The following is a 14381-nucleotide window of genomic DNA, read 5'->3' as shown; positions in this document are numbered from 1 at the left end:
GAGCCGAGAAGTATGGATCTCGTCTCCTCTCCTAACACCCAGCTGTACACAGACGTGTTCCCTCCCACTCAGTAACAAACTGCCTAGAACTCTTTCCTGGCTCAGATTTACAAGAGAATGTGATAAATTCCGTATTGATCTCTCCTGTTCCACTGTAAATTTTGCAAAAGATGATTAAATAGAGCAATAGAGTCTGCAGGCATTGTGGCTCAATAAGTTGTGGAGTGGCGTATCGACCTCCTCCATCCAAAGGCAGCCAGCGCCTATCCCTGCTGCCCCAGACCAGTAATTAAAATCCTGTGAGACTGGGATTTAAAATCCAATCATATCCCTGAATCAAGCCTTCTAGCCTCCCCATGTGACGAGTGCAATAAGGTAACGGCAGGAGCATGTTTATGTCTGTGCGGAAGCAGTCCCCATAGGGTGGGTAAGAAATGGGGAGTTGGGGAGCCCTGCTGGCTAAATCACTTCACCCTGACACCACAGCCACTTGTAAGACAATCTGTAGGTACATAAACAAGTCCCAGCCAAAGACTAGATTCGGACTGCAAGAGCAAACTATCATGCACACAAAAAAATCATAAATTGTGTTTCAGTGCACACTTCTATTCCCGTAGCCAATAGATGGTTTAAGCAAGTGGTTTGGCCTGGATTAAACTTTTTATGGCCTTTAGTGGCCAAATATGTGTCTGAATTTCCATAGGAACTCTTTGATTTAAACTAAGCTGAAGCCAGCCTTCCCTGTGCTGAGGCATCTTTGAGTGAATGAACAAACACAAGTTAACAATCTTGAAAAATCTCTGTAAACTGATGTGTAAGTAGTAGACCTACCAAGTGGTTGTCCACTGAGTGCTTGAACACTTCCAGTGCTGGGGGACTCGTGTGCTCCTAAGACTGCTCACATCCTATCTTTGGATGTTCTGATGGTTAGCAGTTTCTTATATTCAGCCAAAATCTGCTTCCAAGGGTCTTAATTTTATCATTGGGCTTATGTAGAATGAATCTAACTAATCGCTAGTCCATACGGTGGCCCTTCAGGTACCTGAAAATGCAGGCATGTTCTCCTGAATTCTCTTTTCTGCAGCCTAAACCTCCAGTTCCTTAAACCATTATTCTCACAAGGCTCTTTTCTGTCTTGATCACTCTTTCTAGAACAGTCTTCACTTTTCAATTGATGGATCGATTGATCGATCAGTCGATCAGTAGACCCACCCCTGGACTGGAAGGCTTCTAGCTCACAGTCCCCATGACCTTGGGCTCCACCCTGCCCTTCCCCAGGCTTCTCCATCCTTTTTTCCTTAGCTAAGGCTCAGTGTAGAACATTCTTCTCTTCTCCAGCTGGTGCTGTGGTTTCCCATTTCCCCAGTCACATAGCGTGTGGCTCCCTGTGGTGGGGGGAGGGAGTTCATCGTCCGCCTCTCCTTATCCCCCTACACCACATTGTATTATTGTTTCTGTCCCTGGCTGTCTCCCACCAGTCTGGGTTCTGCCCAAGTTCAAGAACCAGTCTGGTTCCACTGTGTGCCCAGCCCATGGCCCAGCCTCAATGTTCAATGGGTTTTAGTGGAATGACTGGATCCAGCCATGAGGCAGTAACTCTCTGTTCCGTGACCTTTAGAAATCTACCTCCCTGAAGGCAAGGTATCCCACCCTGCTATGTCCACTGGGAGTTAGGACTTCCGCATGACCTTCTGGGAGGTCAGTGTATGTGGGTCACCATTCACTTGGCCCCAAGACAGGGCGGCCCGCCCTGAATGGGAGGAAAAGGAGCCCCGTTTTCTACAAAGCTGTCTAACCAAAATCTACCTCTAGAAACCCCACTACCTTCGTTTTGGAGCATCTGAACACACTGGAGGGAAGAAAAAAGATGATTTTTCCCTTTTTTTGAGTCATTAAGCCTTTGGAAGGTAGCACTGTGTAGTGGAAAACTAGACCTGGCTTCTTTTCAAAAACAGAAACAACTTTTTATTATGTAAAATTCCAAACATTTACAAAAGAGAGAATAGTATAATAAATCCCCTCTTTACTATTCATCTGCTATGTGACCATGGGCAAATTATTTCAGCTTTCTGAGCCTCTGTTTTCTCCGTCTTTTTATGATGAATAATTCAGACTCTGTGTATAGAGGCCTCATAGCCAGTAAATGTTAGCCCATATCCGTTCACCCTGCTCTTCCGCCAGACTCAGCTAAATCATCTGTAAAATGGAAAAAAAATAATACCTCTCCTGCTTTCTTCACCAAATTGTTAAGAATTAAATACATGGAAGTAGTCAGCACAGGGTATAGCACATACAGTGCTCAGTAAAGGTTCTTGGCCTCGGGGGAGGCATGTCTGCAGGTGCACATGTACCTGTATGTACGCGTATTGAGAGTGCTCAGTAGGGCGTGTGGTCTGTGGGAGAAGCTCAGGATAAGCTGTCAGGACACCGGGCTGAATTCCCAGCTCTGCTGTGCTTCCTGCTGCATCTGGACAGGGCTCCTCTCTCTCACCTTCAGACTCCGGGAATCCAGAGGGGATTGGTTTGTCTCTGACCTAAGGAGCCACATACAGACTAGCTGTGACCCGGGAGGGAGTCCCAGGAAAGAGAGGGAGCAAGGAGGCCAGCAGGAGGCCAGGGACAGGAGGAGAACACTGAGAGCTGGCCGGGTGGGGAGGCTTGCCGGAGAAGCGGGCTAGAAGAACAGGTAAACGGAGACAAGTGGTGGGGTTCCAGGCCGAGGAGTGGCCCAGACAACAATGTGGGCATGGGTGTGGGAACGGGGCAGGTGCACAGCTTCTCTGATGTGATGGGTCCTTGTCTCTCTCTGACTGCTTTCTTGGTGGGACCTCATAACCACGAAGAATAGCTCGCTCCACGCCTCTGATCATGGGAAAGGTTTCCTTTATAATCAACAAAAACTTCTAATTGGAGATAGTAAGCAAACTGTTGAAATAGTGAAAATAAGGAGGAAAGGGGGAAAGGAGCTAGCAGTCAAAATGGAAAGGAAGAGTGAATGTGAAAGTTATAAAGAACATTGTACAGCCTGTATACCCCTTTTTTCAATCATTTTTGAATTTTTTATCTTATTCAGTCCAAATAAAACCCCTAGAGGTAGACAGGGAAGCAATCATTACGATCAGAGAGGCGAAACAAGTGCCCCGGATCACACAGCCAGGGAATGGTAATCCCCACTGACCCCCAATCCAGTGCTCTCTTACAGGGCTGGGAGCCAGATGAATGTAAGGGGAGGGGTGGGTCGTGGAAACTGCAGTGGTGGGAGAGCTGGATCGCTGGAAGGCCAGTACGGCTGATAGGACGGTGCGGGGTGGGGAGACAGAGTGGGTGAGGAGCTGACAGAGCTACAGGGGGTGACATGTCAATATTATTGACAATAATAGCCTAACATTTGTATAGGGCAGTTACTGTTGTGTGTTTTTTAAGCCCTTTTAATACACATTATCTCCTTAGATATTCACAGAGGTAGGCAAAAGGCCAACTGGGTAGTGTCAAGGGAGGAGGGAGTAACAGGCCTCCTCCCCCACTCCACCCCGTTTGTAAGCTGTTCCTACCAGCTCTGAGATCTGAATCCCACCCCACCGCACCCTAATTTCAGCACTCTCCCCAGAAAGGGCAAGTGGGCCTCTCTCTCCAACTGCTTCCTCTCCACTTCCTACCCACAGAGCATAGAGAATGTTAGGCTCTGACCTGACTTAATCTGCCACCCAGGCAGAGAGGTATCTAGGACCTGCAAAGAGACTGGGGACTTTGGCGTACGAGAACTAGACAACATGGTCACACACTGATTGTCAGAAGGCTCTTCTGGGGCAGAAAGAATAGCCATGCTGTGTGTGCCCTCGGAAGATAACACCTGTAAAACGTCCATTCGTTTGGTACATCTTACTGAACACCTGTTGTTTGCCAGGCCCTGTGCTGGGGAGCGAGTACCTAGCAATGGGTCAGACATGGTCCCAAGAGTTCTCAGGCTTGGATGGAGACAGACTGTTTTAACACAGAGTGATCAGTGCGGTAAGACAGAAGCAGAAGGGCCGGTAGGAGCGTGAAGGATGGTATCAAACCTGGGATGGGGGGAGACAAGGTAGCTTTCCTAAAGGAGAAGCCTCAACTGGATCGTAAAAGATAACAGGTATTTGCTGGAAGACCAAGTTGGGAGTGGGGTTGAAGAGAGAGAGAGGTTAGAGCCTGTACGAAAAGGATCTTCCCTAGTTTAGTGGAGGAAACCTCTTGAAGGGCCATGAGCTTAGTTAGGTCTGGGTTCTGGGCACATTCAGGGAGGCCAGGGTGACCACCTGTTTTGGATGTAGTAGTAGAGGGGAGTTAATAAAAGTCTTTTTGCTGTCAGAAAATCTATGATTGTGTCAAACCAAAGGCAGGCACTGTCCCAGAGAAGAGCCGTGGGCTTCCTGGGTGCCGGTGAGCCAGGCCTTCTCTCACCAACACCATTTCCAGTGCTTTACCTTGTCCTGGGTGACGAGACCCACGCCAGCCACTAGCACCAACCAGGACCACCCCCAGCCCACATCCTACTTTCCTGGCCTCAGCCCTATTGACAGCCCCCAGAATCTGAAGGAATTCAAGACAAATGGTTAAGAGAATGGAGTTAATAAAATTTGAAAAATTGAGGCCTGTCACTCCACTAAACTTTTTTCAATACCACTGACAGAAACATATTTCCCCAATGAGTGACCTTCCACAGCTGTAGCGGGCAGGCGCAGCCGCAGCAGTGCTGCCAGGAAGCCAGTCTGCTATTTATCAAATATTATAAGCTGGGACACACTAATGTGGAGCAGGGAGCGGAGGGGAGGGTCCCGCACGACACTGCCTGGGGGGCTCCAGGTGTTGGCCCAGCCCCAGACAGCCAGTGGGAGGTGACGGATGGCCTGCTATTAGCACTCCTCACCTTCGTCCAGCCCTCTCACTTGCTCCCAGAGGCCTGACCCTCTAGACCAGCTGCTCGGCCTGGAGGGGCCCCGGGTGGGAGGCAAGGGGAGGTCAGGCCAGGGCACGGGCCATCCTGATGCCCCCAGAGAGGGCAGGCGGGTGAGGCCCAGCGTGGTTATTTATTGAAGTGTAATGGTTTGTGGCCGTTGGTCGTGGAGGTGAAATCGATCAGTTGTAGAAGTCAGGTTCTATCAATTATTACAGCAATTAGTCAAGTCAGAACATCAGAGCAAGGGTATGGGGGCTGGGGGCTAATATTAGATGGACATTATCCATGGTGCCCCCCGTCTCAGCCTTCTTCCTAAAGTGGGAGCAGACCTGCTACCCTGAGGCTCCAGAACGTTGGGGAACCCAGCTGGCTTCCCCCTCACAAGTGGCTGAGGTGGAGCCTGGCTGAGAGTCTCCTGGGCTGGAGACAGGCCCAGCACTGCTTTCAAAGGCGTCCCTGTGCTGCTGGCCCCGGTGCAGACATGTCCTACCTGTCCCCATCCCATCCTTTATGAGAAGTGACACAACTCCTACTAGAAATTACTCAGTGGCCAATGTTTATGGCACACATTTTTCATTCTGTAAGCAAATATAGATCACTGACAGCACTTGTTTGAAGCGGTTAATCTCATCCTCAGTTCTCCCACTGTTTTCCTCGCTTACCTTCTCTTTCTCTTCCCCCTCCTTTTCTCTCTCTTACTTATCTATTTCTCTTCTCTTTGCTCCTCTTTTCTTTCCCTTCTAGAGGTCTCTACCTGATCACCTGTGTTCCAGCCCGTATCTAGTGACAGAGCTCCCCTTGAGGCTGCCAAAGAAAGGAGAGGCCTTTCCACTGATTAATTATAGTTCCCTTTCTGCCCTAGCTGTGGTCCAGGAGCTCTGGGGAGAGGGGAGGTTGCCGTCTGCTACTGGCCCTCAGCCCTCCGCCCCTCAGTGCTGAGAACCAGAGAGAACGGGTGGTCTGGGATGGCCAGGCCAGGTGAACAAGCCCCTGGCACTGTGTTCTTTCCTGAGCCCGACAGTACTGTCTGCCGCTCCTTCAGACACTGGTCACACTCAGCCTGAGGTCATCTCTCATCCCCATTAGCTTCTGAAGAGCTACAATTGTGCCTAGACTCGAACTCTAGGTAGCACATCATCTTAAAGACAGGACGAGGAGCCCGAAGAAGAGACAGAGAAGGAATAGTCACGGGGGTGAGGAAAACCTGAAAAAGTGGTTTTATAGAACTCAAAGGAGCAAAATGGCCAAGGTATCAGTTGCAACAGAGTAGTGAAGAAATAAAAAAAAAACTATTCCTTGACTTTGCCTGTCCCCCATCACCCTGCTTACAGGGCCCTGCACATACAAAGTGCCCAGTAAGAACCAACAGAATTGAAAGAAACAATGAGGCTCTAGCTGAGCCTCTGAGGACCTGCCTGCTAGTTAGGAAGAACATAGACTCCCTGCTTACGAGGGAGGTTGTACTTTATCCTGTAAGCAGTGAAAAGTCACTGGAGGGTTTTTCACCAGGGGAATGTCATGGCCACCGTGGTGGGCATAGGGAGAATTGGAGTTAAGAAAACCTGGGATGGTTTTGACTTCTGATCCAAGGAAATTCCCAGCTTTGTGACCTTAGGCTAATTATTTCACTTCTCTGAGCCCAGTTTCCATGTCTGTAGCATGGGAACCTTAATCCTGCCCTTCAGGATGGTTGTAAGGATTAAGTGATATAATCATGGATATGAAGTGCAGAGCACAGAGCCTGGCATACAGTAAGTGCTTAGTAAATACCAGCAGCTATTATCATCACCATTTCTAGCTCTCTATCCAAGAGACATGAAATCCTACGTCCACATAAAGACTTGTACACAGACGTTCACAGCCACATGATTCATAATGGCCAAAGGGGCAAACAACCCAAATGTCCATCCGCTGATGAGTGGATCAACGAAACATGGTACATCCACACAACGGAATATTATTCAGCCATAAGAAGGAATGAAGTACAGGCTACATTCTTGTTATAGCATGAACAACACATGCTATAACATAGATGAACCTTGAAAACATTACGCTAAGTGAAAGAAGCCAGACACAAAAGGCCCACATATTGTGTGATACCATTTATATGAGATATAAAGTATAGGCATATCTATAGAGACAGATAGTAGACAGTGGTTGCTGGGGTTGCAGGGGAACGGGGAATAGGTAGTCTCTGATAATGGTTATGGGGTTTCTTTTTGAGATGATGGAAATTATCTGGAATTAGATAGTGGTGATGATTGTACGACCTTGTAAATATATTTAAAACCACTAAACTGTATACTTTAAAAGGCATGTGGATTGTATCTCAATTAAAAATTATATGTCGTAATATTTTATAGCAAATTCCTATTAGAAAATAGGATTGTATATAAAAGTATTAATTTTTTCTTACTGCTTCTGAGTCTCCTTGGCCTGGATCATACTTCCTGCCCTCTGCCCTCTTCCCCTCCTCCTCCCACCTCTTCCTGCAGCCTAGGCCGACAGTCACATGTAAGTGCTTAATAAATGTTTGCTATTGTTGATTAGTTTCTAGGACTTTAAGAAGCAGAGAGCTTCCATAGGAATGGTTTTATATCACGATATAAATGTTCCCACGTCTGGGATTGAGAAACGCTGATTTTTACTATCCATCAACAAGCAATGACTGGACACAGGCACACCAGCACCGCCACCTCCCCCCAGGCCCCGCACTGACGCAGACTTGCCTGTGTATTTCATGTCCCCAGCCAGAACATTACATCCTGTGGCAGGGACTGCATCTCAGCCCTTTACTTCTACACAACACTTACCTAAGAAAGAGCAAGGAATGCTCCATTTAACACACAGTTGAGCATCTGCTGTGTTCAAGGCACAGGTTTCTTATGTGTTTCTCTTCCTGCCTTGAGAGCAGTGCCTTTGGAGCAGGGCCAGATCTGATTTGTCTGTGTCCCCAAGCCCCACTCTTTCCAGCTTTGCTAAGTTGAATGGAATGGACAGTTTTTGAAGAGGAGCGTGAGGTGCTCAGACCTGAGCTTTGGAAAGGAGAGTCGGACAGCATGGGGGTCAGAGTGGCCTTCCCTCCATGACTGCCAGCCTTTGCACACAGTAACCACCTTATACAGGCTCATGGGCTGCCGATACTTAACAGAGTGAAGGGAGATTCATGGTCCCCTGCAGGCCCCTTCTTTTTGTCATACTTAAAATTTTGCCCTCAAATCACAGGAATTAATGATTGGAGGAAAGCCTGCCCATATACACACACTTACCCACAGCTAGCATTGGTAAGAGCACCCAGCTGTGGGGCTGGCTGGCACAGCTGGGTAACTGGGGAGGGCCACACCCTTCCGGAGAACTCAGCTGACTCTGGTAGGCAGGAAATGCCAGAGGCGAAAGAGCATTAAGTGGGGGTGCAGAGAGCAGAAAGGGGGTCCTTTTCATTGTTGTTTGGGATATTCTGTGCTTTAGAAAGGAGCCTTTTTATGATTTTTATGAATGAATATTCATCTTACGCAAATGAGTTTCTTAATAGGAGTATTTTCATGACTAATGCACTGGTGTTGGGGTATACTAATCTGTGTTTGGTATACTTGTTAGCGTGTTTGGCTGTGTGCATGGTAGCATATCTGTGTGTGTGTGACATCTACGTGTATGTAGTAGTATGAGTAGTGTGTTTCTGCACATGTGGGATCCCCAATACTCTGACCTTTGTGTCAGAGAGGACTAAGAACTCTCAGAGTAGCTTGGCGTGTTTCTCCCACCATTCTACAATCTCTTAGGTTTTTGTGGCTCCGTATGTCTAAGAGCATTCCTATCACTAAAATCAGTGCCCAAGCCACCTCTGAGGGAAGGCGAAGGTCCCACTGATCGCTCATAGAGCCTCTGACAACTTCTCTTGTCCTCCTGCCAGGAGCCAATCCCCTACAGAGGAATGAAATGGGACACACACCCTTGGATTACGCTAGAGAGGGGGAAGTGATGAAGCTTCTGAGGACTTCTGAGGCCAAGGTAAGTCTCAGAGGAAGGAGGCGGCCGGTGGGCCCTCCATGACACATTTAATCTTTCACTCATTAAATTACGTCAGGCTCCACACCAAAGGCCGCTTTTCCTTGGTGATTATTGTCTGTTTAAATACAAATCTGCCTGCCAGTCTCATCAAGAATAGAAAGATGTCCCTGTCATGACCAGGAAGAGGCCTGGGCCACTTCTGGCTTATGAGGATTAACCTTCAAATTCAGTTTTTGAGGAGATGGACCTTCCAGCTCCTTTTCGTAGGAGGTGGGCTAGTGAGACAAATCTTCAGCCCAAGTGCTATTTCCCCAGACCTCATGCATTCTATTGCTTCATCAAGCATCCTTTCCTATAATCACTCCTCTAGAACCATTTCCTGACCCCTCCTCTCCACACACACTCCAGAGAACCTGGCATAAAGTCTGAGCAAAAAAAATCGTCATCTTAATTGAATCTTCTCAGCCATACTTTTGAACTCCCTAAAACCAGGGCTGCCTTCTGCTTCTCCCAGCCACCCAGCTGAAACTCAGGAACTATTTGGCAGAATCCAAGAATTAGAATCACAACTCTCAGAGCTGACAGGGACCTCAGAAATTATCAAGTCCAGTGATGGGAAATCTTACCAAAACCTAAACAAATAAGTCAGAGGAAAATAGAGCTGTTCTGCTGAAGGAGAGGTGGACCATTCCTTCCCTGACCTATCCCTTCCCTCCTGGGCAGCCTCCAGGGAGGCTCTGCTGTGGGGCGAATATTTTAAATCTCTGAAACCTAAATCAAATGATTAGTTTTACTTCAGGGGAAATTGGAGCCCAGGGATATGATGTGGCTTGCTTTTGGTCCTGGAGTAAATTAGTGTCAAAACTGAAATTAATAGACTTGAACAAAGTCGATTCAGTGGCAGGACTGGAACTGGAACACCTGGTTTCCGACTCTGCCTTGTGCTCTTTCTAACATGATGGAGTCTCTTGTTGGCAAATTGGCTAAAGTGCCCTAAGATGATTCAGCGTAGCAGGTCCCACCTAGTGGCAAATATTCTCTCTTGAGTTAGAGCAGTTAGGTCACTGGACTGAGACAGACAGGATGTGGGTTGTTATCCCAGCTCCACCCCTCACTGACTAGGTGACCTTGGGCTAGCACTTCCCCTCATTGAAGCTCGTTTTACCTCTGTGAAATGAAAACATTGGACTAAATGGTTTCAAAGGTTCCATTCACTATCTGATTGCTGTGTATCAGTCGGGATAAACTAGATTGTGCTGCTGTAAGGATCCCAAATTTCAGTTATTTAAAACAACAAAGGTGTATTTTTGCTTCATGCTGCATGTCTATTGTGGGCCAACAGGGGGGTCTCGGCTCATTATGAGCACTCAGGGACCCAAATGACAGACCAGCCACCCTCTGGAATGTTGCTGGTTGCTTGCCAGAAGGAAAAGGATGTTCTGGAAGATCTTGCATCTGCAGTTAAATTCTCAACCTAGAAGTAGAACCCCCTACTTCCACTCACAATTCACTGGACACAGTAATCCATGTTCCTGCCCAGTCACAAAGAGACCAAGAAGAGTGATCCTACCATGTGTCTAGAAGGGGGAGAACTGGAAATATTTGGTATCCAGCATTAACCACAGTTTGTCTTCTTATGATCCTTAGTAACTGTCTTGCGGGGGACTGGCTTTCACAGCACATTCCGAGGGGTGCTTAGGATCAGGAAGAGCAAAAATTCCAGAGAGCAAGCTCTTCCCTCCCTTTGTTCAGATTTCCTACCCCTAGGAGCCACCCTGGAAGTCAGGTCCGCTTCCCCAGGTGCCTTAAGGATGTTTCAGATAACCTCACATGTTTCAGATAACCTAGGGGACTGCACCCCAGTCATCATGTCCCCTTTCGGGCCTAATTACTGTCCCCTGAGAGCAAGTGCTGCACTTGGCCAAGCGTACCCATGGTATGTCAGGGGATGTGACATAGGGCAGGCGCTGGCCTGGTCACGTAAAGCAAGAGAACAGGCGTCTTCGTGCCAGCGTAGATGGAGGGGTTAGGCCTGCTAAGGGACACTTCACAAAATTTGACTGCCCAAGGAATGGCTTGATGTTGGCCACATTAGTACAAGGCTTGTGTCCCAAGTGAAGAAATGGTGATTGCATTCCTCTGTGCCAGTCAGACCCTTCTGGGCCACAGAGGGCAATGCTCTTAGAATCTGTGCAGATGAGGGCAGCAAGGGGGCAAGAGGAACTGTGCCCTGAGAAAAGGCTAAAGGCAATAGGGGCATCTGGCCCGGAGAGGAGACAGTGCATGTAGGTATAGGAATGGCTGTGAGTGGGAGGGGAGGAGATTCACGCAGTGGCAAAGCTGGGACACAGCCAAGCTCAGTGGGTGGCAGCTGCAAGGAGAAACTCTAACAGAGCTGTCGCACAGTGCAAGGGGCTGCCAGTACAGACTAGAGGGCCACTTAGGGCAGCCCAGGGCTTCTGTAGCCTCTGAATTGGAAGACTGTTTCTCTGTGGTCGCCTCTCTGCACTTGATCCCTGCGTGCAGTCTGGACTTCCTGCTCGTACGTCTAGCTGTCCAGTGAGCATCTCCACCTGATTGCTCTACCACCCCATCAGATTCTGCCTGGCTGAACTGCCCCTCAGCTCGCCCTAGATGTCAGCAGCATTGTCTTTCTTTCCGTTGCTTGGCACCTGTGTGGTCACCCATTCTTTCTGTTCTCCTTGTTTCACCCCAAGCTATAAAAACTATGTCTTCAAAATTGTGAGGCAGAGTTTCCAGGGAAGAACACTGCTTTAGACCTGGTTTCTGTCTCCCTCTGCCAGTAAGTAAGCAGCAGCTACTCCTGAGTTCAGGCCCTATGTCTGTAATGTAATGACTCAGGCCTGGAGGGTGCTATGGCTCCAGTCTGAGACCTCATCTCTTTGTCTGGACATGGGTTACCACCACTCTGATCTTATCGTACTCCTATCCGTCCAGCATCTCCCTCCACCCAGCTCAGCCTCTTCCACCATCACCTACCACTCTGTAGTCAAGTATGTGCTCATCTGTCCCATTATAGAAAATTTGGAAAGTAAAATGAGGAGAATTAGATAACCCAGGACATATTTCTGAATGATATCTGTAGGCCAGGTTCTGGGCTATGTGGGAAGACAGATGGTGAAACACTCAAGGAGCTCACAGTCTGACAAGGAGACAGGCAAGTGAACCGTGACACCACTGAGTCATCAGTCCCAGCGAAGCCCAGGGACTGCAACAACCTAGAAGTGCCTTCTAATTCTGCCTGGGAGATCAAGGAAGGCTTCCTGGAAGAGACTTCAACTGAGCTGAATCTTAATTAAAAGCGTTCTAGCCCTACTACCTACATATAACAACTATTAAGATTTTTAATTATTTATAATAAGAGTAGGTACCGTTTATTTAGTGTATGTAGTCACTATGCCAAGTGCTCTAATATATATGTATATTTGAAATTCTGTAACAAATCTATGAAGCCGCTCTTATTATTACCATTTTACAAATGGGAAAACTAAAGCTGAAAGAAAGAAAGCAGGTGACTGATAGAAAGTCAAGTATAAGTAACTATTGAGATGTGAATCAGAGATCTCTTATGATACTATATTTACCTTTTCTGGACATACATATATGTATTTATATAGATGGCCTTTTTTAACTGTGGAAATAGCTTGCTACATATGCTCGTGATCTCAAACTGGCAGCCTTTTTTATTTTGCCAACCCAGAATTTTTAAAATGTGAACGTAATGCCGTAGAGATTGAAGTGTGGACACTTGAGCCACAGGCCCTCCCATTCCCTACTGTATTATGCGCTTGCCTGTCAGACATTTATATGTACTTCTTGGCCCTGAGCTGTTTGAGTTATGATCCTAGTCATATTTGGAATCTGCTTTTTTTTCCTCTTAATATTATTTCTTGATGATTTTCCTTTTTTGAAATTATCCATAAACCTAATTTTTAATTTCATTCTGCCTTTTCAGATGTGTGGCTTATCTAAGAATCTGTCACCTTAAGTGGCCTAAGTAAGTTTCTCCTTACTGCTGGTTTGCCCAGTTCTCTCAGCATTTTCTGTATGCAGAAGCCTCCTTGGGCCCCCTGAGAAGGTCGAGAGGTGGATGAAGCCCAGCCCCTGTCCCTGAGTTGGCGGTCTTGGAGAGGAGGATGGAGAGGGCCAGGCGCTCCTAATTACGATACCCACAGACTGACTTGTGCCATAGGAGGGGTCCATACAGAGTTTGTGGGGGCTCCACAAAAGCGTGGATCTTCTCCAGGCAGAATGAGCAGGGCAGGCTTCGTAGAGAAGGTAGCCTGTGATCTCACTTTGAAGGATTTCACTAGCTGGAGAGTTTAATACTTAAAGCTTATACCATTTTCATGTCTTAACTAAGAGACGAAGGAGAGGTAGAAATATATCTCTGTGCACATGATGGCAGATAAAACAAAAATATGGGGAGCTATTCCATGATGAATATTCAGCTGAGGGGGACGTGCTGGTGCCAGCCCGCGTCTCTACTCCCAGATCCTCTCTCCACCGAGACTCACCAGGAATTTATTGCTCATTTTAATCACACCCAGAGAATGAATTGGCAGGAATATTAGGCAGATAGACCTATCATATATATTTTATTTGCATATCCCAGTGACAGAATCACAAGCACATTTCCTCTCTCTGTATTTTTTCATTTGCTTCAGGGGTAGCTGGGGATGCAGTACTCCCCTGGGCCTGCGTTCAAGGCTGTGAGCTGGGTGCTCCCATCAGAGTTGAGGGAGTCTTTCCAGGAGGGAAGGGGTGAAGTATGGGAGGGTAAGAGGGTTGGGTTCCTCCCGGCTTCGGTTAAGGAGGACCCCTTCTCTGCCTCGCCCAGCCTGTTTCCTGCTGCTCATCTCATTTTGAGTGAGCTGTGTTCCTGGCGCTGTGCTTGTCCCTGTGGGGAGGGCAACACCGTCTGACCTTTTTTACAGGGTTATTATAGGCCAGACACAGCGCTCCGTGCTTTCGCTTGCTCTTTTCCTTGTTTTTAACTTCTTAAAAACTTTTTATTGAAATATACTTGTATAATGAGCACATATCATAAGTATATACAGCTCACTGTATTTTCACAAACTAAACACACCTGATCACGAAATAGACAATTATAAGCACTCACTCATAGGCCCACCTCATACTCCCTTCTGGTCACTCTCCATCCCCCAAGTGTAAACATCATTTTACTTTTATTTTTACATAATTTTCTCTTTTTTTAAATTAGTTTCAGGTGTACAAAACAATGTAATAGACATTTACACTCCTCTGACGTCTTATCTAGGTGTTACAATTTTCAAAAATGGTACAATAAATTCTTATGACCCCTTCACCCAGATCACACTTGCTTTATTACTTATATATGCATGAATAATATATGAGATATACTTTTCCTGAATCATTTAAGAATAAGTTATATACATGA

The 14381-nt window shown here is 47.0% G+C and overlaps 1 protein-coding gene across 2 annotated transcripts in view; it reads left to right on the top strand.

Moving 5' to 3' along the window:
* CLPB (ClpB family mitochondrial disaggregase) overlaps nt 1-14381 on the top strand; it is a 136992-nt gene that overhangs the window by 89170 nt on the left and 33441 nt on the right. For both annotated transcript variants that reach the window (XM_081062572.1, XM_081062571.1), the window contains exon 6: nt 8841-8938. In XM_081062572.1, coding sequence (XP_080918698.1) covers nt 8841-8938 — 98 coding nt within the window. The remainder of the gene's footprint in view (nt 1-8840; nt 8939-14381) is intronic.

This window comes from Rhinolophus hipposideros, assembly GCF_964194185.1.
Source record: "Rhinolophus hipposideros genome assembly, chromosome: 10".
NCBI lineage: Eukaryota > Metazoa > Chordata > Mammalia > Chiroptera > Rhinolophidae > Rhinolophus > Rhinolophus hipposideros.
Note: the sequence above shows the minus strand (reverse complement) of the source record. Positions and strands in the feature narration are given on the sequence as shown.